Raw genomic sequence first — 27,685 nt, 5'->3', positions numbered from 1 at the left:
GTTCAAATAACTTTTTATTCAGAACGGTACACGCCTACCAAATGTGCGAACCCCACTCCATTATGGTTCACAAAAGGTTACGCCAGAAAATATCCGACGCTGACAGTGGAGAAAAACAGAATACAGTAGCTCGCATGCCCCCTCCCTACTCCATGACTAAGTTAATTAGCCAGCTCGGGTGCAGGCCCCTCACGTATACAATGGTTCCCCGAGACGAAGCAGTAGAGTCCATTGGGGGGCGGCAGAGAAAGAAAAACACATTGACAATGCATCTTACACATCGCCGTCCCTGTGGAGTACGTCTGGACACCCATCCCGGATTGATGTGTGTGTGCATATTTTGTGCGCGATTTTGTCCCGGGGAGAGAGAACCGAGGGCCTTCTCGCGCTCCTGCTCTCGCCCTCTTTGAGTCAATGGTGTTCAGTGGTGTTCCAGCAGCTGAAGTTCTTTATGAAGAGAACAATCTGGAGGGTCTGGTCGGAGTGCCGAGCAGCTGCTGTTTTTTTCTCTGCCTCTTTTCACAAGACACAGGCCTGGAGTGGGGAGGTGAATACACAGACAACTTTCCCCCACCCTGCCCCTGCACTGTAAACCCTGACATACAATGTGAGATGAAGAGTGGCACAGGTCAGGGTAACCAGAAGAGAAACCATCGTCAATTTGTTCTCTTTCTGTTTGTTGCCTGGGGTAACTAACTTCCTTATTTCATCACTTTGTCAATGTTTTTCGAGATATCTCAGTCTGATTGTGACCCAGAAAGAAAGCTTGAAAAAATGTAAGTCTTAAAACATAGCTACTATATATTGGCACACAATCACATCCTTTACCTGCTGGCTTATTTGAGGCATAGAGGAAATTAAGGCTATATGCTAATGATAGGAATTAAACGATCATCCTGATTCAGGTTTGGTTAAAGGAGGCCGTTTATAACACAACTTTTATAATATATCCCTTTAAGGATCTCCTTAATATAATTAGCAAGCATCAAGCCACAATCCTTCAAGACATTCATTGATTCATCAGTAACACATCTAGCCTCTCTTACCATATGATTATGAAAAGAAGTGAAGTTTTTATTCAACCCAAGCTATCACCCAGTGTTAACACTATTCAAGCGGCCTGTCCAGAACAGTACCCAGCAACCTGGCTTAGTCTGGTATGTGTCGGCTGGTGGGTGCCGTAGTGAAGTCAGCGTGCACAGGCAGGCTTTAGGCTGGTGGTTAGGCTATGGACCCTACCAGAAGCCCCTCTAGTGGCTGTCTGAAGGCACCAGGTTTCCTGTGGTGTCCAGCTGCATGCACTTACAGGTGCAGGTCGACACTGGACACTCTGTATGGTCCCTATGGGGAACAGAGAGGACAACCAAAGGTCAATCAATAAACAACCATTAAAATGCACAAACCACCGAAAATGTGACATCTCACAACGCTACCAAATCTAATCAAATGTTATTTATCACATGCCCCGGTGTAGACCTTACCATCAAATGCTTAGTTACAAGCCCTTAACCAAATCAAATCAAAGTTTATTTGTCACATGCGCCGAATACAACAGGTGTAAACCTTACAGTGAAATGCTTACTTACAGGCTCTAACCAATGGTGCGGGAAAAAAAGGTGTGTGTGTAGGTAAGTAAATAAATAAAACAGTAAAAAGACATTGAAAAAAAGAGTAGCAAGGCTATTTGAGGTAGTATATACATGTAGGTATCGTTAAATTGACTATGCATTTATGATGAACAGGGAGTAGCAGAAGCGTAAAAAGAGGGGTTGGCGGGTGGTGGGACAATGCAGATAGCCCAGTTAGCCAATGTGTGGGAGCACTGTTTGGTCAGGCCATTTAGGTAGCATGTACATGAATGTATAGTTAAAGTGACTATGCATATAAGATAAACAGAAAGTAGCAGCAGCGTAAATTAGGGGTTGGGGGTGGGGGCACACAATGCAAATAGTCTGCGTAACCATTTGGTTACCTGTTCAGGAGTCTTATGGCTTGGGGGTAAAAACTGTTGAGATACCTTTTTGTCCTAGACATGGCACTCCGGTACTTCTTGCCATGCGGTAGTAGAGAGAACAGTCTATGGCTGGGGTCTTTGACAATTTTTAGGGCCTTCCTCTGACACCGGCTGGTGTAGAGGTCCTGGATGGCAGGCAGCTTTGCCCCAGTGATGTACTGGGCCGTACGCACTACCCTCTGAAGTGCCATGCGGTCAGAGGCCGAGCAATTGCCGTAGCAGGCAGCGATGCAACCGGTCAGGATGCTCTCGATGTTGCAGCTGTAGAACCTTTTGAGGAGGGGGAATAGGCTTTGTCGTGCCCTCCTCACGACTGTCTTGCTGTGTTTGGACCAATCTAGTTTGTTGTTGATGTGGACACCATGGAATTAGAAGCGCTCAACCTGCCCCACTACAGCCCCGTCGATGAGAATGGGGACGTGCTCTGTGCTCCTTTTCCTGTAGTCCACAATAATCTCCTTAGTCTTGGTTACGTTGAGGGATAGGTTGTTATTCTGGCACCACCTGGCCAGGTCTCTGACCTCCTCCCTATAGGCTGTCTCGTCGTTGTCGATGATCAGGCCTACTACTGTTGTGTCGTCAGCAAACTTAATGATGGTGTTGGAGTCGTGCCTGGCCATGCAGTCGTGGGTGAACAGGGAGTACAGGAGAGGACTGAGCACACACCCCTGGGGAGCTCCAATGTTAGTCAGGTTAGTCGAGGTAATTTGTATATGTAGACAGGGGTAAAGTGACTATGCATAGATAATAAACAGCGAGTAGCAGCAGTGTAAAAACAAAGGTTGGGTAAATGTAAATAGTCCAGGTGGCCATTTGATTAATTCTTCAGCAGTCTGATGGCTTGGGGGTAGAAGCTGTTAAGGAGCCTTTTGGACCGAGACTTAGCGCTCCGGTACCGCTTGCCGTGCGGTAGCAGAGAGAACATGTACTGGGCCGTACGCACTACCCTCTGTAGCGCCTTACAGTCAGATGCCGAGCAGTTGCCATACCAAGCAGTGATGCAACTGGTCAGGATGCTCTCGATGGTGCAGCTGTAAAACTTTTTGAGGATCTGGGGATCCATGCCAAATCTTTTCAGTCTCCTGGGGGGGAAAAGGTATTGTCATACCCTCTTCAGAACTGTCTTGGTGTGTTTGGACCATGATAGTTTGTTGGTGATGTGGACACCAAGGAACTTGAACCTCACGACCCACTCCACTACAGCCCCGTCGATGTTAATAGGGGCCTGTTCGGTCCGCCTTTTCCTGTAGTCCACGATCAGCTCCTTTGTCTTTCTCACACTGAGGAGAGGTCAAGGCACCACACTGCCAGGATATCGTACAAGACCTACGATGCATTCTGTTGACAAAACTACTCTGATACAGAAAATGTTATCTGAACGTTCCAGTAATGTTCTTACCTAAACCAGCTGAGTATGTGACCTGCATGGCCGCCATGGCGGCAGTTGTGGCACCAGGTGAACCAGTTGTTGAACTGGGCCAGTTTGTTCTCCCTGGTCAGATCCACCTTCTCGTCTGACTTCCCCGTGCCTGGAAAAAACAACAGCGGTATGACTACACACATCTTATCTAAATAGATTATTTTCTGTAATGAAAAGAGCTATACAGGTTAACTAAATTACTATTAATAATCTGGTTGATGTTTTATAAGCCAACTAAAGTACAGATCAATATCTACAATCATTATCACATTAATGATCTGCTTTGTATTAGTTAGTGATACAACAACATTGTATCACTAGCTAATATACTGCATGTATGCATTTCTCTCGCTCAATTACCCTGAAGTGTGTGTATGCACTTGCATTGCTATTTGCATTATAGGGTGTGTAATGAGGAAGTTAGACTGGCTGCAGAACTGTGACAGTAGGGTAAAGTTGAACTTTGACACTGATCCATGACCAGTTTTTCATTCTCTCCCCTTATTGTTTATGGTTAGGATTAGGGGAAGGTAAACAGATCCTAGATCTGTGGCTACAGGCAACTTCCACCCAGAGCCTATCTGTGGAGTATACCATGTCCAGTACCTGGGCAGTTGGACACAGGCGTGCCCATGTTCATGAGGCAGAGCGCACAACGGGGGAGGGGCTTCCTGCAGCCGGGGCAGCTGGTGACCTTTGACTTGGTGGGCGAGCCGCTGACCCCGTACTGGCTGAAGCCGCGGCCCTGGTGGGGCATGGCCGAGCAGCTGTACGATATGGACTTCCCACAGAAGTTACAACTCACAAACACCTGCAGCAGGCAACAACACAAAGATCAAGTGTGATAAGGACTGGCAGGTTAAATTAGAGCTAGCAGAAGCCAACATGAATAGGTTATAGCATCGAGATCATTGTTAAACTTATGAAGCTAGAGATTAATGTACTCGTCCAATGCAGTGCATCATTATCTAGCTGACCAATAACAAATAAACAACTAGCATCACTTATTAATCAGGACAATCATATTAATTATTGTGTTTTAAGTTTATGTAAAACCTGCAAGCAAGTTAGTCACTCAGTCACATCCTCCATGTGAAGATTTATGAACAGATAAACCAAAAGACAGAGACATTAATAACTATGAACAACTGTCCATCTCTTAGTGCAGTGTACCCTTTCCCTTGCCTGTGCCAGTGGTTTGGAGCTGGGGTCCAGCTTGCTCCTGTGGATGTCAAACTCAGCCCGTTTGTGCCAGAACCTCCATGCGTCCAGCAGGTTACGGTAGTTCTCGATCCAGCACTGGACACGCGGGTCCTTCACCACCTCCCCTGGGGAACCCTGGGAGGGAAGGACACTAGGTCATGAAGCTCCCCTTATAGTGACAAAGGTATTTGAGTTTGAAACAGAATGGAAGTGGGCTCCTGTTACTGTGTCAGTCTCACATCATCAGCATAGCTTCTATGATATTTGTATTGTCACTTTTACAGTTGTTTTTCGTTTTATCATTACGCATTTGAACTCCAGCAAATCTTAAAGATTCAACAAATCTATAAGCCTGAATGTGGGGAAAAACCTTGGATAAAAGATCCAACAATCGATCTTGAGCAAAACTTATCTAATTCTAGCCAACATGGGACAGGTGATCGTAGTATGAACCACAAGGTCGATGTGATGTCGATCTGTGCAAGACTATTCAGCCCCTGCTCTGACCATACCTTGAGCATGCAGAAGCTGGCGGTCTGGACGTCTCCGGTCCGGTCCACGTAGCTCTCCATCAGGTCCACTCCGTCTTTGGTCAGCCCCGTCAGCAGGATCCCCTCCAGGTTCCCCACCTCCTTCATCTCACTGGTCAACTTCTCCATGTAGCGAGGCAGCTACATAACAACACACAGAGAAAATGAAACAGTCCTTTCAATAGATAGAAACGGGGTAATCAGTGAATCTATTTAGTGTATGTTGTCGTGCGTTTGCTGGAGGAGGTCTTACCTGTGTGTCGTTTAGGAACATGCATGCGAAGGCCACTCGGTCCGTTACAGCCACACTACTCTCATACTAAGGAGGGAAACACAACAGGGGTTCAATGACTAAGTTGTACTTTTTTTTAACGTTGGAATCTTCAAACTACTATGTCAAACACTGCCCTCTTCATGCTGCTGCTGATATTTAGGATTAATTTGTAGTTTCCCTGAAAACTCACTGAGGCCCCCTCGTGGTCCCTAGCCCCGTTTGACAATTCAGGTACTATAGCCCTTTGTACTTCAGCCTAACATGATAATGAATGTTATAAAAGGGTTGGATAATGCATATAAAAATCTGGCAACCCAGTTTATATCAATGGTTTACCCCCTTCCCTGCGTACCAGTACTCCGTCGTATGTGCCAGGCTCACTGGTGAGGAAGGCAAACATGACACACAGGTAGGGGTTCTTGAGTTGCAGCCTTAGAGAGCTGCACATCTCCCTCCACAGGGAACTCTTCTCGTCCGTGTAACCTGACAACGCCATAGCAACCACGTTTAGGTTCAGGTCCCCTGCAAGGAAGGAAGGGTGAGGAAGATTGGTTTATTTCGCTTGGATAGCTTGGTTTATGAGCTTCCACTGTACACTATAGCCAAATCCTAATCTAATATTGGTGGGTATAATTTGACTTTATACTGCTTTTGTTTACAGTGGTGAAATCATAGCAGTATGTTACAGTACTTTTGCTGTGATGTGATGGAAGTGACACCTCAGGCAGCAAGAGCACAGGAGGCCAATGCATGTACTGTTAACACGCCATATCTAATTAGTCTCCCTGTCAGTCTGTGACCAGGCAGTAATTAGTAGCATACTTTGTGCTGTGTACAGTACATAAAGTGCATATTGCAAACAAGTTCTTGAAACCTTACAAAGAATCTTCAAAAATGCATTACATAGCCCTGTCCCAGATGACTCCACGCCAGTACCTCTCTCAGCGGAGGCTCCCTTGTTGAGGATCTGGATGGCCCTACGGATGTCCAGGTTGAAGAGGGCCACGGCGGCCGCACGCTCCCACTCCCCCTCCCCCTCCAGGGAGCGCAGGAAGGGCTCCACGTTGATGTCAGGGCCTCGGTTGATCCAGCCGCACAGACGCAGGGCAAGGCTGCGCTCCTCGCTGTGGAACCTGGGGACGTCCGTCTGGCGGTCTGAGCCGCTCCAGCACCGTCGGTTCTCTGTAGTGCCTGGTGGAGTAGAGACAAACAGATATACAGATGTTACTTCAGGGGCTTTTTTGCTCCAATTTGAAGAAAAATCTAGGGAAAACACTGAAAAAGAGTTGTATAACTTACAGTACAGTACCTATGTAGAGTGTTACATAATACTGTCAAGGGTTCAGCCTGTATATTTAGCCTAGATATAAACCTAAAGATGATCTAGATCTTTAGGTTGCTTACCTGAGCTGGACTTGACTATGTTCTTGATGCCTGAATAGACCATGGGCTGTTTGTTCCCCTGCTGTTTCTGCTCCATGTCTTCAGTGTACTGCTTCATGAGTGATACTTACATAGGAAACGGAATGCTGAGACATCATAAGAACCACAGTGCAAACAGTGACATACAATATAGCAATTTAGTCTACGTACATTGTATCCAGCATGTCAGGTGTAAGAACAAAGACAAATGATAATTCAAAGAAGCACTACAGTGCAAGCAGAACGCCAGGCATGTTTCTCACACAAGGACAGTGTCTACTTAAAAATAAACAGAACAACAAATGTAATAAACAGCACATGAATCATCACGCAGACCTAGATGTTTAGAAATTAGTAAGCACCAGTAATGTAATAAACCAGGGGTATTCAACTCTTACCCTACAAGGTCCGGAGCCTGATGGTTTTCTGTTCTACCTGATAATTAATTGTACCCACCTGGTGTCCCAGGTCTAAATCAGTCCTTGATTAGCGGGGAACAATGAAAAAAGACAGTGGAGCTGGCTTCGAGGTCCAGTTAAGATTGAGTGTAATTAAGCAATAAGGCCGGAGGAGGTGTGGTATATGGACAATATACCACGGCTAACGGTTGTTCTTACGCACGACGCAACGCCTGGACACAGCCCTTAGCCGTGGTATATTGGCCATATACCACAAACACCAGAGGAGCCTTATTGCTATTATAAACTGGTTACCAATGTAATTAGAGCAGTAAAACAAAATGTTGTCATACACGTGGTATACGGTCTGATATACAATGGACCTTCAGCCAATCAGAATTCAGGGCTGAAACCACCCAGTTTATAATAAAGGATATAGAACAGAGTGTACCACAGGGACTTGAGCTGGGGGTCATCCCCTCCGGCCAGCAAATGGTTCTTCCACACCTGGACTGTATCATGACCGTACCTGGACTGGGCCCTCTGCCTCATCTTAGTGGCTATGTCCTTCTCTACAGTACCCTCCCCTCCCACGCCCCCCTCCTCAGCACACTCATAGAGGTGTCTGCCGCAGGCCCACATGAGCGAAGTGGTGGAGCTCCAGGCTAAAGAGATACGTTCGAACACAGTGAAGTCGGTCATGGTGCGATTGGCTGCCGAAACCACCACCATGCGGTTCTGGGAAGTGGGGTGCCAGGCGAAGCTGCCAATGAGGCTGTTGCTGGGCTGCACGCTGCGCTCAATGATTGTGGGCTCTGTCTCGTCGCCGATGGGCGTGGGCGTGTGCTGCATGTCGTAAAGGCGGATGATGTTGCTGTCGCGTGTTAGCGTGGCCAACAGGCCCATACGCGTGGGGCACCAGGCCACCTGGGAATGAAAGGAAAGTGAGTTGTACATCCTTACATCCAAAACATGTAGGCTACAGCACAATTATGCATTACGCTATCACACAAAAATTATACTCCTGATATGTGCAAGTCGATTGTACACTGGATGGCAGGGGACAACAGAATTTCACAACAGACCAAAAAAAGCATACCAGTAAGTTACCTTGGTGAGCGGCTTGGGCTGCTCGGTAAGCGTGAGCACTGGCTTCTCAAACTTGCGCAGGTCCCAGATGGCCACCTGGCCCTCAAAGAAGGAGGCCACACGGTCTGGGAAGTGGGGGTCCACTGTCACACCCTGGATGGCCTTGGTATTGACGAAGGTCTTCTGGCTGGTGTTGCGCAGGTCGAAGATGGCCAGGTTGCGGTGCATGCCAGCCAAGAGCAGCTTCTGGTCACGGGGCAGCCAGCAGAGGGACAGGCAAGCATCGTTCTGGCCTAGCTCATACAGGGGTTTGGTCACCACTAGGCCAGAGTCTGTGTCTCCTGACGAGAGACGGATCTTTTCGGTGGCTACACTAGCCTCTGGGGAGAACTTACTGCTAATGTCCCATATGAGCACTGAGAAGTCTGCTCTGTGCTTGTCCAGCCCGGCGGCTAGCCAGTTGCTGTCTAAAGGGTTCCAGGCTAGGGTGTTGCATTGACGTGCATGCTTGGGCACAAACTCTTTCCCCATTAGCTCCTTGCACTTGGAGTTGTGGCTCTGGCCTAGGCTAGTGAGGACGACCCTACCGTTAGCCTGTCCAACTGCTAGCAGACATTCAGGCTCGTGCTTTGGGTACCAGGCCACACATTTCATGTAGGGGGTGTCAGAGTTGATCGCTAATAGGGTAGCAGCGGTCTCCTCAGAGAGGGGGAGAGCTCCGGCTTTGGTCTCGCCGCTCCCCACAGGTCCGATGCGGTACAGTCCAAGCTCTGAGTCACAGATGACATAGCGGTCGGCGTGGTGGGGAGACCACAGAATGTCTGGCTTTGAGCCACTCATTGTTCAAAGGAAGCGCTTCTTGCTTTTTACAACTAGGTATACTGGGGGAAAACAGCATTTACAGTACAGCTGAAAGTTACCAACTGACATCTAGCAAGTAGTCTAGTAGTGAGCAACCTAATGTGTTTAGCCTACTTTATATAAACGAATATGTTGAACCTACTTTCTATAAACTTAGCTGAAGTTATTGTACAAATGTTGTCACAATGTAGTTAGCTACCATTATGTGCAGCACGGGAGCAACACATTAGGTCGCTAACCGCTGGCTAGTGACATGTGACAAGTGGCACAGCTAACAGACGATTTAGTGAGCAATCCCAAGGCGTAAAATAACGATAGGCATAAATTGCATTAAAATTGCAAGAGTTAATGCAACATTGTATCTAGCGAAATAGTTAATTAAACAAAATGTAGGATAGGAAGGAAAATATAGGATACTTGTAGCAGATTTGTTAGCAAAAAAATGTGAAAGTCTGCTATCTTAGCGAGCTACAGTAGTTAGCTAACGTTCTGTCTAGCTGCAGTGCTAGCTAGCTACAATTGTTTTGACATCGCAAGATTAACTTCCCGAAGTACCAGTATCAACAGATCAACCGCAAATAAACATTCGAAAATTGCGTTTCTAATAATAAAGATAACAAATTATTGAAAGAAACTTACAAATTGCTAGACATGTCAACATGGACAAAACTGGGTGCCCACTAGTTACCACAGCCACACAGTCAAAGTTGCCTATATCGTAAAATGTAATGAAAACAAACATTAGCTTTTTGGTCTTAATTTAAGGTTAGGCATAAAGGTAGCAGTGTGGTTAGGTTTAAAATCACAGTTTAAGAAGATACATTGTAGAAATAGGCGAGCTTTAGGATTTTGTGGCTGCGGTAACTAGACGACCACAAACCAAAGCCGTGCTTGTTTTCATGTTACACCAAAATATTTCCCCGGAAAAAACATATTGCTATTCGATTGGTCCGGTTACGCACAAACCCGTTAGAATTTTGGGGAACACGGCACTGTCAATTCCCAAAGGTGGCGCTACAAACAAAGATGTATGATATTGGGATACGACTACATTTGTATTATATTGTAATAGTAAATATGCATGTTTAATAGGCTTTTACATCTGTTAGATGATCAAGGGTTTTCAAACTGGAGTCCCCAGACCCCCGGGGGTCCGCGGAAAAGTTGGAGAAAGAGAAACAAATTGACCCCTCTTATTTTTCACTAAATTATACGTTTGTTTTATCGAACATGCAGAACACAAGTTGGGACATACGTTAGCCCAAGTTTACCATAGTACTGGCAGGTTGGCCTTATCCTACTGTAAATCAAATTAAGTATCATTCCACGTGGGCGTTAAATTATTCTTGAACATGCGGGGGAGCTTGTGTTCTGGCTCTATCTATTGAAAAAAAACATAATGCCTGTTTTTCAAGTTAGCGTGTAAGTGGAGAAGAGGAAAATCGTCATAACATGTATCAGTTGGGACTTTTATGTACAACATCCATATAATCACCATGCAGAAAGGTTACAAACAGTTCTAAATAGCAAATAACGGGATTCAAACGTAGACTGTGGAGAAAGAGACATTTTTAAAGAAACCACAACGTGTTTTAACTTTTTATCCTCAGCTTTTTACACCTCTATAATGCTTAATGAAGCATAATACGTTATAAGGAATGCATGACAGTCATGTGTACTGCCCAGAGCTACAATATTACGCGCGCTACTAAATCAAATTGTATTGGTCACATACATGTCCTATGGGTGACTACAATTTATTCAGTATCTGTGAGTTTGTAAAACTGAAATTTCATAAAGATACATGAAGAGAATACAGTGACATGTAGCGCCCAATAATCTACACATTCTTGCAGAGGAACCGAGCGCTGTCCATCCCTATGCGACATCGCACTTCACGTCGTGCACTAGTCCTAACTGGTGATCAGGACGAGATGCTGCTTCCTAAACCACTCCAGATGATTATACCTAAACCGGCGGCTGTATTTAAATGATAACTAAGGTAAGATGATAAAAATCCACATTTTCAAATCAAATGACAACTTTTTGGGTAGTTGGCCAATTATTTTGTCTTGTGGAATGTAAAAGATGAAAAATAGATTACACTGACTTTGTTTTCTAGGCACAACAAATTAGCATAAATTATGTGGCATGTTGTTTTAGTTGAATATTTCGTTTTTTTAGTGCCCTGTATAAATATTTGACAACATTACAGGAAATCATAAAGTACAGCTTCAGCCCATAGTTGATACAGTGACTCTGCAGATGGCCCATGTACTGTACATTGATTCTGTGCACCAACAATTGGGGTGTGAATCAACAATGATCGTGATTGACGAGATCGCATCCACACCTGCCATATAGAATGATGTCACACTTGAATACGACATGTTTTTTTCCTTTATGCATAGGGTGTGAATGTTGAGAAAGAACAACATGGGGAAAGGAGTGGCTCTGTTCCTTCTACTGTTGGCACTTCTTCACGAGGCTATAGGTCAGAGAAGAAGAAAAGGAAAATACAGTGTCCTCAGAGATGGAGGAAATGGTAAATTAAGTCCACATGTTAGTGAGGATGGTCAGTCACGGTGGCTTATCCATTATTACTGTTTATCTATATGGCTACATTACATCTAAAATACCCCGTGCATGTTAAAGGGGGGCTGAACTTCCTGATTTAGCTTCGGTTTCAATTCTCATTAGGATATGCGACTGAAAATAACAGTTAACCTTCGTTCCGTGACATACCGTGTTTTTCCTAATTATCTCGCAAATCTTAGTTTTGGACTGACAATGTCGAAAATTATCCTATTTACACTTGAATACATGTTTCTCATATCGATGCCACACAGGCCGTTTTCAAAAGGAAAAGTTGCTTATTAAGTTCAGTTGCTCTTTAAGGTGTTTCTGTCTTTTGTAAAAAGGGTTCACAATCTGCTGGAGAAGTCAAATAACTTTCTCAGCCAACAAGAACATTTTAATTTATTGATGTCTAAGTCATTGTAACCGTGATTTATTCTAAGAAGATGTACAGTGCATGCGGAAAGTTTTCAGACCCCTTAACTTTTTCCAAATGTTGTTTTTTCCCCTAATCAATCTACACACAATACCCCATAATGACAAAGCAAAAACAGGTTTTTAGATTTTTTTGCAAATGTATTAAAAAAAAAAAAAAAACGGAAATATTACATTTACATAATTATTCAAACCCTTTACTCAGTACTATGTTGAAGCACCTTTGGCAACGATTACAGCCTTGAGTCTTCTTGGGTCTGATGCTACAAGCTTGGCACACCTGTATTTCGGGAGTTTCTCCCATTCTTCTCTGCAGATCCTCTTAAGCTCTGTCAGGTTGGTTGTGGAGCATTGCTGCACAGCTATTTTCAGGTTTGTCCAGAGATGTTCGATCGGGTTCAAGTCCGGGCTCTGGCAGGGCCACTCAAGGACTTTCAGAGACTTGTCCCGAAGCCACTCCTGCATTGTTTTGGCTGTGTGCTTATGGTCGTTGTCCTGTTGGAAGGTGAACCTTTGCCCCAGTCAGGTCCTGAGCTTTCTGGAGCAGGTGTTCATCTTTCCCTCGATCCGGAGTAGTCTTTCAGTCCCTGCCGCTGAAAAACATCCCCACAGCATGATGCTACCACCACCATGCTTCACTGTAGGGATGGTGCCAGGTTTCCTCCAGTCGTGACACTTAGCATTCAGGCCAAAAGGTTCAATCTTGGTTTCATTAGACCAGATAATCTTGCTTCTCATGGTCTGAGAGTCTTTAGGTGCCTTTTGACAAACTCCAAGTGGCATGTCATGTGCCTTTTACTGACGAGTGGCTTCCATCTGGCCACTCTACCATAAAGGCCTGATTGGTGGAATGCTGCAGAGATGGTTGTCCTTCTGGAAGGTTCTCCCATCTCCACAGAGGAACTCTGGAGCTCTGTCAGAGTGACCATCGAGTTCTTGGTCACCTCCCTGACCAAGGCCCTTCTCCCCCGATTGCTCAGTTTGACTGGGCGCCAACTCTAGGAAGAGTCTTGGTGGTTCCAAACTTCTTCCATTTAAGAGTCATGGTGGCCACTGTGTTCTTGGGGACCTTCAACACTGCAGAAATGTTTAGGTACCCTTCCCCAGATCTGTGCCTCGACACAATCCTGTCTCGGAGCGCTATGGACAATTCCTTCGACCTCATAGCTTGGTTTTTGCTCTGACATGCACTGTCAACTGTGGGACCTTAAATAGACAGGTGTGTGCCTATCCAAATCATGTCCAATCATTTGAATTTACTACAGGTGGACTCCAATCAACTTGAAGAAACATCTCAAGGATGATCAATGGTAACAGGATGCACCTGAGCTCAATTTCGATTCTCATAGCAAAGGGCCTGAATACTTATGCAAATACGTTTTTTCTGTTTTTGCTTTGTCATTATGGTGTATTGTGTGTAGATTGATGAAAACATATATTTTTAAAATCCATTTTATATTTAAGGCTGTGACATAACAAAAGGCAAAAAAAGTTCAAGGGGTCTGAATTCTTTCCGAATGCACTAAACAAAAATATAAATGCAACAATTTCAAAGATAAGGAAATCAGTCAATTGAAAAAACATTATTAGGCCCTAACCTACGGATTGCACATGACTGACAGATATGCATCTGTTGGTCACATATACCTACATTTTTTTTTTTTTTTAAAGTAGGGGCGTGGATCGGAAAACCAGTCAGTATCTGGTGTGACCACCATTTGCCTCATGCAGCTCGAAACATTTCCTTCACATAGAGCTGATCAGGATGTTGATTGTGGCCTGTGGAATGTTGTCTCTTCAATGTCTGTGCGAAATTGTTGGATATTGGCGGGAACTGGAACACACTATTGTACACGTCAATCCAGAGCATCCCAAACTTGCTCAATGGGTGACATGTCTGGTGAGTATGCAGGCCATGGAAGAACTGGGACATTTTCACCTTCCAGGAATTGTGTACAGATCCTTGCAACATAGGGCCATGCATTATCATGCTGAAATATGAGGTGATGACGGCGGATAAATTGCACGACAATGGTCCTCAGGATCTCGTCACGGTGTCTCTGTGCATTCAAATTGCCATCAATAAAATAATTTGTGTTCATTGTCCGTAGCTTATGCCTGCCCATACCATAACCCCCTCACCACCCATGGGGCACTCTGTTTACAATGTTGACATCAGCAAACAGCTCGCCCACACAACGCCATACACGTTGTCTGCGGTTGTGAGGCTGCCAAAAAAATGAATGTACTGCCAAATTTCTAAAACTATGTTGGAGGCGGCTGGTCGTTTCACGAGGTGAAATAAAATATCCCAGACATGTTCCATATGCACAAAAGGCTTATTTCTTTCAAATCTTGTGCAAAAATGTGTTTACATCCCTTTTAGTGAGAATTTCTCCTTTGCCAAGAAAATCCCTCCACCTGACAGGTGTGGCATATCAAGAAGCTGATTAAACAGCATGATTATTACACAGGAGCACCTTGTGCTGCAATAAAGCCTTTTGTACGGAAACACTAATTCTAATTGGCTGGGCCTGGCTCCCAATTGGGTGGGCCTACGCCCCCCCCCAGGCCCACCCATGACTGCGCCCCTGCCCAGTCATGTGAAATCAGTGGTGAAAAAGTACCCAATTGTCATACTTGTAAAAGTATAGATACCTTCCATAAAAGTTACTATACTAAAGGATAGAAAGTTACTCAAGTAGAAGTAAAAGTCACCCAGTAAAATACTACTTGAGTAAAAGTCTAAAAGTATTTGGTTCTAAATATTCTTAAGTATCAAAAGTAAAAGTATAAATCCTTTCAAATTCCTTCTATTACGCAAAGCAGGCAGCACCTTTTTCTTGTTTTAAAAATGTATTGATAGCCAGGGGCACACTCCAAGACTCAGACATTATTTACAAAAGATGCATTTGTATTTAGTGAGTCCGCCAGATCAGAGGCAGAAGGGATTGTGCGTGAATTGATAAGTGCGTGAATTGGACAATTTCACCCGTCCTGCTAAGCATTCAAAATGTAATACTTATGGGTGTCAGAGAAAATGTATGGAGCAAAAAGTACATTATTTTCTTTAGGAATGTAGTTAAGTAAAAGTAGTCAAAAATATAAATAGTAAAGTACAGATACCCCAAAAAACTACTTAAGTAGTACTTTAAAGTATTTTTACTTAAGTACTTTACATCACTGTGTGAAATCCATAGATTAGGGCCTAATTTATTTATTTTGACTGATTTCCTTATGAACTGTAACTCAGCAAAAATATTTGAAATTGTTGCATGTTGCGTTTATATTTTTGTTCAGTATAGATGCTCATTTGCGTTTGACATTGGCCTGAAGTTTATCCAATCGATCTCCATGTGAAACACATGTATGTATCCCTCTCCCAGACATGACAACATGTTCCATGGAGGTGGCCTTCATTCTGGACAGTTCGGAGAGTGCCAAGACCTTCCTGTTCGAGAAGCAGAAGTCCTTTGTTCTGCATTTCAGCACTCGTCTCACCATGCTCCAGGTGTCTGGATGGACTCTGAAACTGCGGATGGCTGCTCTGCAGTACAGTAGCTCCGTGTCTATAGAGCACAGCTTCACTGCCTGGCAGGACCTGGATGTGTTCCACAGCAGAGTCAGCTCCATGGCCTACATAGGCCATGGCACCTACTCCACCTACGCCATCACCAACGCCACGCAGCTCTTCACCCAGGAGACCAAGGAGGACAGTGTCAGGGTGGAGGTGCTCATGACTGACGGTGCCGATCATCCGAGGAACCCTGATGTGATCGGAGCAGCGGCAGATGCTAAGGCTAGTGGCGTGAAGCTCTTTGCTGTAGGGTTGTCGGACCTGGCCCGCCAGAGCCAGAAAAGTGCCAAACTTCGGGCTATCGCCAGCACACCGGCCCAGCAGTTCGTCCACAGTCTCACTGACCCCCAGCTAGAGGAGAAGTTACTGAAAGAGTTGGTGAGTGTTCTGTCATCAAAGTTACCTTACACTCAAGTTGAAGATGATTGGTATGCTGAACCACGCCAGCACGGTATGGTTTGGAATCATTAGTTTGTAGTGTGAAATGGGTATGATAGTACCTCCACACTGTCTTTTCTATATGAGTATGAGAACTTCACAGCTTTTTCCAGAGGTTTGTGAGGGAAACTAAGCTAGTTGGCACACAACATCCCTGTCCAACAGTTCTGAGCTCCTCAGATAAACTTGTCTTGTTATCATGTCTGTGTCCTAAGCGGGGGCTCAAACCTCAACGGCAGAATTGTTTCTGTGTGGGGAATTCTTCCCCTAATATGCATTTTCCATAAGCACAGAGATTTGTCTAGTCTAAATGAGGTCAAGACCTGTCTATGGACAGACAATAGCATGAATTATACATTTTCCAAAAATCCATCATTGTTTTTCTAATTCATATTCATCATTAGCAGAGGTTTAAAAGATAACAGCTTTATTAAGCAAAACTGACAGGAAGTGACCTAGCCTTCTATCGCCTGTCCCCTCTGTTGTTTTATCCTACCTTAGAACAATGTCTTGACCATCTGTACCATTGTTCATGTACAGCAAGGCTTGCTCAGGTACAATACAATGTTCAGTCAATATTGGTACTGTTCGAATTGTTTCTAGGTAAAAATCTCACACAATCTTGTATTTGTTTCCATCCAGGGTGCAATAGCGCTTGAGGTGGTAAGTACTTAAAAACAATAAACACTACATTGGCACTGGAAGTAGCAGGTGGAGTGATACGATTGATTTTGTATTTTTTTCATTGTATCAGTGTCCACAGGCTAAAGTGTGTTTGTGTGAAAGAGGGGAGAGAGGCCCCCCTGGAAACCCAGTGAGTACACTAGACGTTTTTCAACAGAACATGTTAGGTCTACAGTGAGGATTATGCAGTAACCCAGTATGACTGACACATCACACAAAACAAAATAAAAGCATTATAAGAAATACCAAATACTCTCATTCAACAGTGACTCCATATACTAACGTATTGTGTTTCGTCAAGGGTAAAAAAGGAGATCCAGGATATGAAGGACCATCTGGTCCAAAAGGATCAAGGGTAAGTCGTAAAACGATAGAGATTTTCACTATTTTAATGACCTCAGTGATCTACATACAATCCTGATCTCACATTTATAACACTGTCTCAATTCTACAAGGGAGAACCTGGAGTCAGTGGCCGACCAGGAAGTGACGGTCTTGAGGTATATTTATATTTCTTTATTCTGTAATTCTATAGGCATTCTATTCTAATTAACTTCCATCTAACCGCCATATTCCCATAGTTGACTGAGATACCTTCAGCACTGGGTGTTGAACACGGTTGTTCTTACTTCACAGGGCAGTCCTGGTTATAAAGGTGACAAGGTGGGACATTTGCTTTCAAGACATTTCAGAATACAACTGTCTTGCTTAAAAGTGTTTTGCCAATGATTGGTTGAACTTGTGCTGTATTTCAGGGGGAGATAGGAGACTGTGGCACCCCTGGGGAAAAAGGAGATGAAGTAAGTACAATGATTAATGTGCCATTTTGGCTCAATCAACATTGTGATCTATTCTACAGTATGTGTGCCAACTGAAGCATGATGTCATATTACAGGGCCCTGGAGGACCTCCTGGCCCACGGGGACCCAGAGGAGACCAGGTACAATGCATCATTGTTGTTTTTACTCCTTCGATATATGAACAGGTACCTTTTTTCGCTACCCTTTTAGGACCTTGTTTTAATCATGATTGCATATGATACAGTATGTTCATCTGAAATAGGTTAATTGATTCTCAATGAATGATACACTTTAGAACAAGGGCTGAGTACTTTTTTTCACTAAGATGTTGTTTGATGACAGGGTGAAAATACCTGAGTCCCGAGTACAGACATTGAGAACAGACTGCATATAAGTCAGTCAGAGACATCCCTTATTCCCTTTCATTCTCAAACATAGATAATGGAAGTTGAGTTTTGTCGTTTTCCCACCCATGCACTTATGGAATGTGAATTTTGGATTACGCCTAATCCTGATGCTAATGTGAGTATCTAAAGCAGTGAATCCAGGCTTGCAGGATATTATTCTTTTCCAGGAGCAGACTTTGTGTCGTAGGATTAGCTGCTAGGACAGGGTTGCCAGTACAGTGGCACTGTTCCTCCTCACTATCAGCCCCTCGTCTGGCATGGTATCAGTAATTGTGTTGTTTTGACACCAGGCCCTGAGAATGGAACAAAACTACTGCTCTGATCTGTATAGTTCTGTGCATTTGTATTGCATTAGTTCAACTGTAAGAATTGACTACTAACTGGTACAATGTAAAATACTCGTCACAATATATATTTGGCAGATATCAGGGATGAGTTAGATTTTCTGGGCTATCAATTCTATACAAACAATAGCTACATACTGTACAGTGAGAAAAAAGGCTGTTGTACACGCCATTTCAAAACCATTTCACATGGACCTGTTAGGATACTGCAATGGAACCAGTGCATTATATGAATCAACTTCATTGTGCTTTTATTCATTAAGGTAATTTTTAGAATTTTTTTGGTTTCTTCCACAGGGTGTTAACGGACCACCCGGGGACCAGGGTCCGGAGGGCCAAACAGGACCTAAAGTAGGCACGCTGATTCTCAGCCAATGACATTCATGGGGTGCTAGGAAATCAGCCAATTACATTCATGGGTGCTACTTACATGCAAACACATTTTCACACAGCATCTCTATTGTCAAAGTGTGTTGCTTGGCCAGAGAAGCCATGAGAGCTGAGTTGATCTTTCTGTCCATGTCTATTTAAATACTGATCCTTCACTTTCTCTCACACATTGACCAGACCTCTCAAACAAGGAAGGCCTTGGAATCAAGTAATTTATAGCCATTTAGCTATTTAGATTTTTTAAATTAAAGTTCTGATGTAATCAAGAACAAAGTATAGCAGGAACAAGTGACAGATGCGTTATTGAAATCCCATGAAGAACCTTTGTCTTTTTTTCCCATCCTCGTAGACTTCTGTTGGAATGGATAGAGTTCCTCTGTGGAGAAGCACTGGGGAAGGGTTTTCTCTTACAGTATGAACTGGGAATAGAAGTGTTTTATGACTAACTTGTTGGTGGTGTGGGTTTCAAGTAGTAGGCGTTTTGACAAATTCACACTGTGATTGTACACCTCTAACACAGGGGGACCAAGGACCCACTGGTGCATCTGGACCAGCAGGTGACATTGGCATTGGGTTCCCAGGTCCAAAGGTAACCTAATAATAACCATAACAGAGATTATGCTATACATTTACAGTTTATGTAAATAACATAAATGCTGAAATGTGTCATTGTTCTCAGGGGGCCAAAGGAATTCAGGGAAGACCAGGAACCCTTGGTCCCATTGGAATTGGAGAGCCAGGACAGCCAGTAAGTATTACTGTAGATGCCAGCTTTGGATACCTAAACAGTGATCGCTATGGGAACGTTATACATGACCCTATCCTTCTACCTCTGATTCATGTGAGCAGATTGGACAATGGTAATCTAAAAATAAAAATAAATGTTGCCATTTACTGGACAGAAAATTTGAAAACTGTTTGAGGGTCAAAAATGATGAGACTGTTTGTTTATTTCAGGGACCCCCAGGACTTGCTGGAGCACAGGGTAACCAGGGAGCTGTTGGGGAGGGGCTCCCTGGCCCAAAGGTGGGCAAATATTTGAGTGTCCGAGCATTATCCTGTTTCATGTATACCGTTAGGTATAACTGTGCACATCCTTAAGTCTGAATGAAGTCTGGTGTAAGTACAATGGGCCATTAATATGTCATTTTAAGAAATATCAATGTGGACTCAAGTATCTATTTTTCAGGGGGATCGAGGCTACGAGGGCCCCAGAGGTGAGCGTGGTCTCACTGGTGTTGGGGTCAAAGGTGATAAGGTAAAGCAAGTTTAAGACTATTGGACATTACTATGTTGAGGTCTTATGTTGTTCCGTATGAGGATAAATGATCAATGATCCATTGAGAATGATCCCATATTCCTTCAGTGAAATGACATTTGACGAAAGGTCTTGTGTTTTTCTCAGGGAAATCCTGGACAGCTTGGATCACAAGGACCGGTGGGAATGCCAGGGGCAGGAATTCAAGGAGAAAAGGTACATTCTGATTAAACTGCAGTCAGATCCTTTTGTATAATGTAAATGTGTCTATTCTCAAACATACTGTATACTCACACATATTTATACTCATATTCCTTTTCTTCTAATGTCCCCTTCTTTCCAGGGGAGCCAAGGGCCAGTTGGCCCTCCAGGCCCCAGAGGGAATCCAGGTGTGGGACTTATGGGCCAAAAGGTAAGGTTGAATGTCACATGATCAAAGGGAGTCTAATGTCAGGCAAAAACTAAAGTCTTGGATCTGAACGCAAGACGCAAACGTACAGTATATTCATTTAGTAAATATGATGCCACATATACTGTTTGTTCTGCAGGGAAGCCAAGGCTTCTCAGGTGAGCCTGGAATCCCAGGGGAGAGAGGAGTCGGGGAGCCAGGACCTAAAGTAAGTCTGATGGTTCAGTAAGACAGTATTTAAACCAGATCAAGTAAAACTGTGTTAATAGAGATTTGTAAATGCTCCTCTAGGGAGACCCAGGATCGGAGGGGTTGCCTGGTATTCCGGGCCTCTCTGGAGAGGATGGAGACATAGGACAGAAGGTGGGCACAGTGTGCTGTGATGCAATGTCATTATCACTAGGACAGTACATTAATGCCAGTCTGTCAACTCAGTGTTTATTGTTTACAGTATTGTGTATTTATTTCACATGGTATCAGGGTGACATTGGATTACAGGGGCCCAGGGGACCTGATGGGGCACCCGGAAAAGGTGTCCCTGGAGAAAAGGTACAAATCAGCAGTCTTAAAGCATTTTCACTATTTCAAAGGATGTATGGAAGAGTGTTTGAAATCAATCTGTGACTATTCTCTCAGGGGGACCGAGGGGAGCGGGGCTCCAGGGGCCAGCTAGGGGCAGTAGGGCCTGTGGGGCCAATGGGGGCCAAGGTAAGCACATGCACAACAGTCATGCTCAACACTACTGACCCAAAGCATGGTTGGTTCTGCTATTATAAAATGTTTCCTGTTTCAGGGTGAACCCGGAAGTGCTGGACGAGCAGGTACAAATGGACCACCTGGGCGGGGATTACCCGGTATCAAGGTATGTTCTGGTGAGAAGGAACATTGACAACACTGTTGGTTACCACTTTATTAGGATATTAAAGTGTTACCATATCTTAAGGATGATGTCAGTGTTCTATTTTATGTTGGGTTGTTTTGTTTCCAGGGGGACCCTGGTGCGGTCGGCCCACCCGGACATGTTGGTGAACCAGGAATAGGAATCACTGGACCGAAGGTCATTTGATTCAGCTTCTTACAGTTTGATTTGAGAGGTGCAAGTATTTCTCAGATGTCCAATGAACCACATAAGACCGTTGGTGTGAAACCACTCTCACATTTTAGGGTGAGAGAGGGCTACCAGGGCCCATTGGTCCACCTGGGCTTGAAGGGGAAGGCCTCCCTGGAACTCCAGTAACTATCCCCATTTTCTCTAGTATTATGATCATATTCATTGATCTATGCTGACTATTCAGTTTGAATACTGTATGAATGGATGTTCTGTCATGTTTATTAGGGGCCCCCTGGAATACCAGGACTGACAGGTGAGACTGGACCAGAAGGAAAAGGTTTACCTGGTCCTAAGGTGAGTTTTCCGGTATAATGATTGCATAAACTCTATTTAGGACACAAAATAACCTTAACCCAATTATAGGGGCAACTTAATGTGTTTGTTTTTGTGATCTATATATAAGTATTTAACGTGAGGATCTTTCTGTTCAGGGAGACCGGGGAACTCCAGGCCCCACAGGACCAGCTGGAGCACCTGGAGTCGGACTAATGGGTCCCAAGGTCATGAATCCTATTCAGACCAATAATAATCATTTTATCAATGTGTAGGAGGAGAAATGAGCCATCGTGATTGGAGTACACAGGATTGAGAAAGATTGATAGGAACCGTATGACTGGCGGAGCATCAAGATGACATGATTCTCTCTGCAGGGGTCAGCAGGTCAGATTGGAGCACCGGGTCCACAGGGAGTGCCTGGAGAGGGCATTCAAGGACCAAAGGTACAGTTAAAGGACCATTTAGTATGCCATGTGAGGTCATTGTACAGCCAGGCATACAGTATACTAGTGCTGTGTTTCCACAGGTCAAATTGCTGAATTGATTTTGTCTGATAGGGGGAGTCAGGATTCCAGGGGATCACGGGCCCCAGGGGGCCCCCAGGACAGGGTATTCAAGGGGATAAGGTAAGAACCTCCACACAAACAACATAAAATGTAGCTTAATAAATACATAATGTTATCCAATCTATAATCTCGGGACCCAGAACCAAATCAAGTCTCATAAATGGTCTTGAACTTGACAAAGTTTTAATGCTTTCCAAGTTCTAGAAAAGTTCTGCAGTTTTGCCGTTCCTACAGGGAGACAGGGGGTTCGTGGGTGAACGAGGCAGAAAGGGGGACAGGGGAGAGACTGGAGAGAGAGGAGCTGCTGGACCTTTGGTACTAGTCTTACTATAAATCTGGAAAAAGCATGGACATTATCAGATGTATATATTTGTTATTGAGTGACCTCCTGAATTTACAGGGCAGACTGGGAGAAAAAGGGGAACCTGGCCTAACAGTAAGTATAGTCTGTTTTGTACACTGTAACCTCCGTACTGTAGTATTACAATGACTAGGCACTAAAGTGTTTTACCATCTTTTACAGAGAGAGGAGGTCATCAAACTGGTCAGATCTATATGTGGTTAGTGTGGTACTGTGGTAATTCACACATCAGGTACAATACCATACCTGTAATGGCTGTTTGCAGACTTTCAATTATTTTTTCTCTTTCCCCAGGTTGTGGGGTGAAGTGCCGTGAGAGCCCACTGGAGATGGTCTTTGTGATTGACAGCTCAGAGAGCGTTGGCCCCGACAACTTCAACGTGGTCAAGGACTTTGTGAACGCTCTGGTCGACCGCGCCTCCGTGAGCCGGGAGACCACTCACGTCGGGGTGGTCCTCTACAGCCACATCAACATGGTGGTGGTCAGTCTGCACCAGCAGGCCAGCCGGGACCAGGTCAAGACTCTCAGTTTTACATTTCTCAAAACTTTGAGGCCTCTGTAATGATAACATTCAATTCATATGACATACAGTGCCTTGCGAAAGTATTCGGCCCCCTTGAACTTTGCGTCCTTTTGCCACATTTCAGGCTTCAAACATAAAGATATAAAACTGTATTTTTTGTGAAGAATCAACAACAAGTGGGACACAATCATGAAGTGGAACGACATTTATTGGATATTTCAAACTTTTTTAACAAATCAAAAACTGAAGAATTGGGCGTGCAAAATTATTCAGCCCCCTTAAGTTAGTACTTTGTAGCGCCACCTTTTGCTGCGATTACAGCTGTAAGTCGCTTGGGGTATGTCTCTATCAGTTTTGCACATCGAGAGACTGAAATTTTTTCCCATTCCTCCTTGCAAAACAGCTCGAGCTCAGTGAGGTTGGATGGAGAGCATTTGTGAACAGCAGTTTTCAGTTCTTTCCACAGATTCTCGATTGGATTCAGGTCTGGACTTTGACTTGGCCATTCTAACACCTGGATATGTTTATTTTTGAACCATTCCATTGTAGATTTTGCTTTATGTTTTGGATCATTGTCTTGTTGGAAGACAAATACCCGTCCCAGTCTCAGGTCTTTTGCAGACTCCATCAGGTTTTCTTCCAGAATGGTCCTGTATTTGGCTCCATCCATCTTCCCATCAATTTTAACCATCTTCCCTGTCCCTGCTGAAGAAAAGCAGGCCCAAACCATGATGCTGCCACCACCATGTTTGACAGTGGGGATGGTGTGTTCAGGGTGATGAGCTGTGTTGCTTTTACGCCAAACATAACGTTTTGCATTGTTGCCAAAAAAGTTCAATTTTGGTTTCATCTGACCAGAGCACCTTCTTCCACATGTTTGGTGTGTCTCCCAGGTGGCTTGTGGCAAACTTTAAACGACACTTTTTATGGATATCTTTAAGAAATGGCTTTCTTCTTGCCACTCTTCCATAAAGGCCAGATTTGTGCAATATACGACTGATTGTTGTCCTATGGACAGAGTCTCCCACCTCAGCTGTAGATCTCTGCAGTTCATCCAGAGTGATCATGGGCCTCTTGGCTGCATCTCTGATCAGTCTTCTCCTTGTATGAGCTGGAAGTTTAGAGGGATGGCCAGGTCTTGGTAGATTTGCAGTGGTCTGATACTCCTTCCATTTCAATATTATCGCTTGCACAGTGCTCCTTGGGATGTTTAAAGCTTGGGAAATCTTTTTGTATCCAAATCCGGCTTTAAACTTCTTCACAACAGTATCTCGGACCTGCCTGGTGTGTTCCTTGTTCTTCATGATGCTCTCTGCACTTTTAACGGACCTCTGAGACTATCACAGTGCAGGTGCATTTATACGGAGACTTGATTACACACAGGTGGATTGTATTTATCATCATTAGTCATTTAGGTCAACATTGGATCATTCAGAGATCCTCACTGAACTTCTGGAGAGAGTTTGCTGCACTGAAAGTAAAGGGGCTGAATAATTTTGCACGCCCAATTTTTCAGTTTTTGATTTGTTAAAAAAGTTTGAAATATCCAATAAATGTCGTTCCACTTCATGATTGTGTCCCACTTGTTGTTGATTCTTCACAAAAAAATACAGTTTTATATCTTTATGTTTGAAGCCTGAAATGTGGCAAAAGGTTGCAAAGTTCAAGGGGGCCGAATACTTTCGCAAGGCACTGTAACTGTTCAATGCAAGGTGATTTTCTCTCAAGTGTCCAAAATGAAAAGTTTTACTCTCTAATACAGTAGCCTGGTCCCAGATCTGTTTGTGCTGTCTTGCCAACTCTTATGGTCATTGTCACATAAGACCTCACAAACAGATCTGGGACCAGGCTACATCAGAGATTTTATAAATATTTATCACCACCAGGTGAAGGCGGCGGTCCGCACTATGACCTACCTGGGCGAAGGCACCTTTACGGGCAGCGCCATCCATCAGGCCAACCAGGTGTTCCGGGCGGCCAGGCCCGGGGTGAGGAAAGTGGCCATAGTGATCACAGATGGACAGGCGGACGAGAGGGACACTGTGAGGCTGGAGGAGGCGGTGAAAGAGGCCAATGGCAGTAACATTGAGATGTTTGTCATCGGGGTGGTGAACGAGAGTGATCCGCTGTACGAGGAGTTTAAGAAAGAGCTCCACCTCATGGCCTCTGACCCAGACAGGGAACACGTGTATCTGATTGATGACTTCAGGACACTTCCTGGTAAGCAGGAAGTACCTTTCACTGATATCCATCCTTACTGAAGTTTATGTTCCTTGTAAAGGAAGATCTTGTAAAGCCAGTTATATCTGAAGAGTTAATGTAGAACTAAATACTTCTAAAGCCAGAGAAACACCTGTGCTGTTAAAACTAGCCAAAGAAAAGACAGTCCTAAATATCTGTACGTTTTACATAGCTGTGTCTCATTGCCTAGTCCCAATAATATCAGGGTACTGTCTTGTCTTGGATCATCCAGCCCTTGAGAGCAAGCTGCTGAGTCGGATCTGTGAGAGTGATGGTGGGGCCCAGTTCAGCTCCATCCCCAGCTCCAGATACTCCCCCGGAACCCCTGGACAAGCTGGGATTGTCAGGGAAACCCCAGAGAGGACTGATACCGACACGCCCACTTTCAATGGAGACTTCAAGAAAACACAGATGGTGGTGAGAATGACAACACTTCCACTTTACATAATGGTTCTGTCATGATCAGAATAGGGCTGCACATTTACTGAGTTTTACTGAGCTCACTAAGCTTTGCAGTACAATATATCATGTCATTGTAAAATATAATATTGTGAAGAAAATTAGGAGAACTCACCATAACCAAAAGATTGCTAAAAATGCCCCACATAAGGATAGTGTCTGAACTTAGGCCCAAAATTGTATTTCCGCTAAAATCAGCCATGAATTGAGTGTGTGTACGTGCACATGTTCATTTGCATGCGTTCATACATGGACCTGTGTGTCAAGATTTTGATTGCAATCACATATTATAGACAATAACTTCAAGCCTATGCAGGTGCAATCACATACTATAGCAGATGTACTGAGTACATCTATCCATTTAACCATTTCTTTACCCTGGTTTAAACAGCCAGGTCCACCAGGAGAGTCAGACAGAGTCTTTACCCCAACGGGCCCCGAGACCGGGGACCGAGATAACTCGGAGACCTACAGGGTCCCATCCTTTGACAGGGAACCCTTCAAGCGCCTACCAGAGTTCCTTCTTCCGTCAGAGGTGAAGAACCCCACCCACGGTGTGGTCATGACTGGCCCCCAGGCCCCCACCCAGATGCCCCTTCCCGTAGTAAAGCTACCCAGGCTCCCCCCAACCTCTCCACCTCTGCCCCAGGATGCTTTAATACCAGGTAATTTGATTTATTGGATATAGCGCTTTTCCAAAGCTCAAACTACTGTGTAGCACCTTACTGATATTTCCCCAAGTAAAATCAATATCCTCCATTTCTCTTCCCTTTTCCCAGATGAGAGCTGTGGACAGATTCTGGACCCCGGGCCTTGCAGGAATTATGTTGTGAAGTGGTACTATGACACTACGGCTAACGCCTGTGCCCAGTTCTGGTTTGGAGGTTGTCAGGGAAACCAAAACCAGTTTGAGTCGGAGAAGAGCTGCAAAAAAACCTGTGTGAAGGTCTAACAAACACGTTTGTTGACTTGTTTTGAATGCTTACAAATCTACTTGATTGTATTGATGAGACAGATGATATATTTGTGTCAAAGGTGGGTCAATTTCAATATCAGTGCCTTATCTCTTCACCAATACTTTGACATGGGGATAGAAAACTTGTCAAAGAGAGGACTAGGTCATTTTAGGACCAAATGTTCAATCACAATTATTTTGGATTTGTATTCTCTCGTCTTGGAACTGGTGGTGGTAACATGACACCATTTCAATTTAACTTGAATTAAATCGAATTAATCCCCTCAGGGGAAATAAGCTATTTACATAACTCTGTATAAATGTGTGTCCTTGGTTTAACATACCTCCAAGAAATGAGGGAGCTTAACTGTAAGTGAATGAGTCTTAGGGCTTTTGGAAGAAGTATACAGTGAGGGAACCATTCCATTTATTCATCTTCAAGATGGAGCAATAAGGGCAGTGCGAACCGTATTGGTTTCCAGAAACACTGTTGAACACTAAATAGTAATGTTACAAACGTGGCAGAAGGTCTTTACACTAACCTTTATCCCTGATTAACTTTTCTATAAGTAACTCATTTGTATGAAAACTGACTGCTGGATACTAGTTTATAATACTGCACACCTTCATTAAAGTTAATTAAATGAACCAAGAGAATGTTG

At 44.1% G+C, this 27,685-nt stretch overlaps 2 protein-coding genes across 6 annotated transcripts; one reads left to right on the top strand and one right to left on the bottom strand.

The window, feature by feature from the left end:
* Position 1: 1 nt before the first annotated feature.
* On the bottom strand, positions 2-10,133 carry LOC110515778 (GATOR2 complex protein MIOS). Of its 5 annotated transcripts, none has more exons than XM_090229161.1 (12): positions 9,851-10,125; positions 8,372-9,231; positions 7,699-8,188; positions 6,846-6,944; positions 6,378-6,632; positions 5,794-5,963; positions 5,421-5,486; positions 5,150-5,308; positions 4,620-4,772; positions 4,041-4,245; positions 3,414-3,543; positions 2-1,341 (listed from the first exon to the last, which is right to left on the bottom strand). In XM_090229161.1, exons 2-12 carry the CDS (start codon positions 9,188-9,190, stop codon positions 1,251-1,253), a joined length of 2,637 nt encoding a protein of 878 aa, XP_090085287.1. In that variant the 5' UTR covers positions 9,191-9,231; positions 9,851-10,125; the 3' UTR covers positions 2-1,250. The 5 variants fall into 5 exon arrangements, with proteins under 5 accessions (XP_090085287.1, XP_021450215.3, XP_090085285.1 ...); XM_021594540.3 differs by having other exon boundaries at positions 4,608-4,772; positions 6,345-6,632; positions 9,851-10,122; XM_090229159.1 differs by having other exon boundaries at positions 6,345-6,632; positions 9,851-10,122.
* A 40-nt stretch (positions 10,134-10,173) lies between these two features.
* LOC110515765 (uncharacterized) lies at positions 10,174-27,671 on the top strand. The gene is made up of 36 exons (XM_021594532.3): positions 10,174-11,213; positions 11,623-11,756; positions 15,610-16,178; positions 16,881-16,901; positions 16,993-17,052; positions 17,224-17,277; positions 17,378-17,422; positions 17,559-17,585; positions 17,678-17,722; positions 17,818-17,862; positions 18,771-18,824; positions 19,384-19,452; positions 19,543-19,611; positions 19,821-19,889; positions 20,053-20,121; positions 20,269-20,337; positions 20,465-20,533; positions 20,670-20,738; positions 20,822-20,893; positions 21,011-21,079; positions 21,167-21,238; positions 21,324-21,392; positions 21,519-21,587; positions 21,695-21,763; positions 21,867-21,935; positions 22,073-22,141; positions 22,292-22,360; positions 22,475-22,543; positions 22,718-22,798; positions 22,884-22,919; positions 23,007-23,043; positions 23,139-23,359; positions 25,255-25,588; positions 25,842-26,026; positions 26,460-26,733; positions 26,848-27,671. Exons 2-36 carry the CDS (start codon positions 11,630-11,632, stop codon positions 27,018-27,020), a joined length of 3,567 nt encoding a protein of 1,188 aa, XP_021450207.2. The 5' UTR covers positions 10,174-11,213; positions 11,623-11,629; the 3' UTR covers positions 27,021-27,671.
* The last annotated feature ends 14 nt before the right edge of the window (positions 27,672-27,685 follow it).

The sequence above is a fragment of the Oncorhynchus mykiss genome, chromosome 3 (assembly GCF_057628025.1).
Source record: "Oncorhynchus mykiss isolate SJ-2025 chromosome 3, ASM5762802v1, whole genome shotgun sequence".
Lineage (NCBI taxonomy): Eukaryota > Metazoa > Chordata > Actinopteri > Salmoniformes > Salmonidae > Oncorhynchus > Oncorhynchus mykiss.
Note: the sequence above shows the minus strand (reverse complement) of the source record. Positions and strands in the feature narration are given on the sequence as shown.

Coding starts and splice junctions, on each gene's coding strand:
- LOC110515778 (XM_021594540.3), bottom strand. CDS start 9,190: ATGAGTGGCTCAAAGCCAGACATTCTGTGGTCTCCCCACCACGCCGAC. Junction 5,964..6,344: donor GTCATCTGGGACAGGGCTAT/GTAATGCATTTT, acceptor CCTTCCTTGCAG/GGGACCTGAACCTAAACGTG. Junction 1,342..3,413: donor CACATACTCAGCTGGTTTAG/GTAAGAACATTA, acceptor TGTTCCCCATAG/GGACCATACAGAGTGTCCAG.
- LOC110515765 (XM_021594532.3), top strand. CDS start 11,630: ATGTTGAGAAAGAACAACATGGGGAAAGGAGTGGCTCTGTTCCTTCTA. Junction 17,586..17,677: donor CTGGTTATAAAGGTGACAAG/GTGGGACATTTG, acceptor GCTGTATTTCAG/GGGGAGATAGGAGACTGTGG. Junction 23,360..25,254: donor AGCAGGCCAGCCGGGACCAG/GTCAAGACTCTC, acceptor TATCACCACCAG/GTGAAGGCGGCGGTCCGCAC.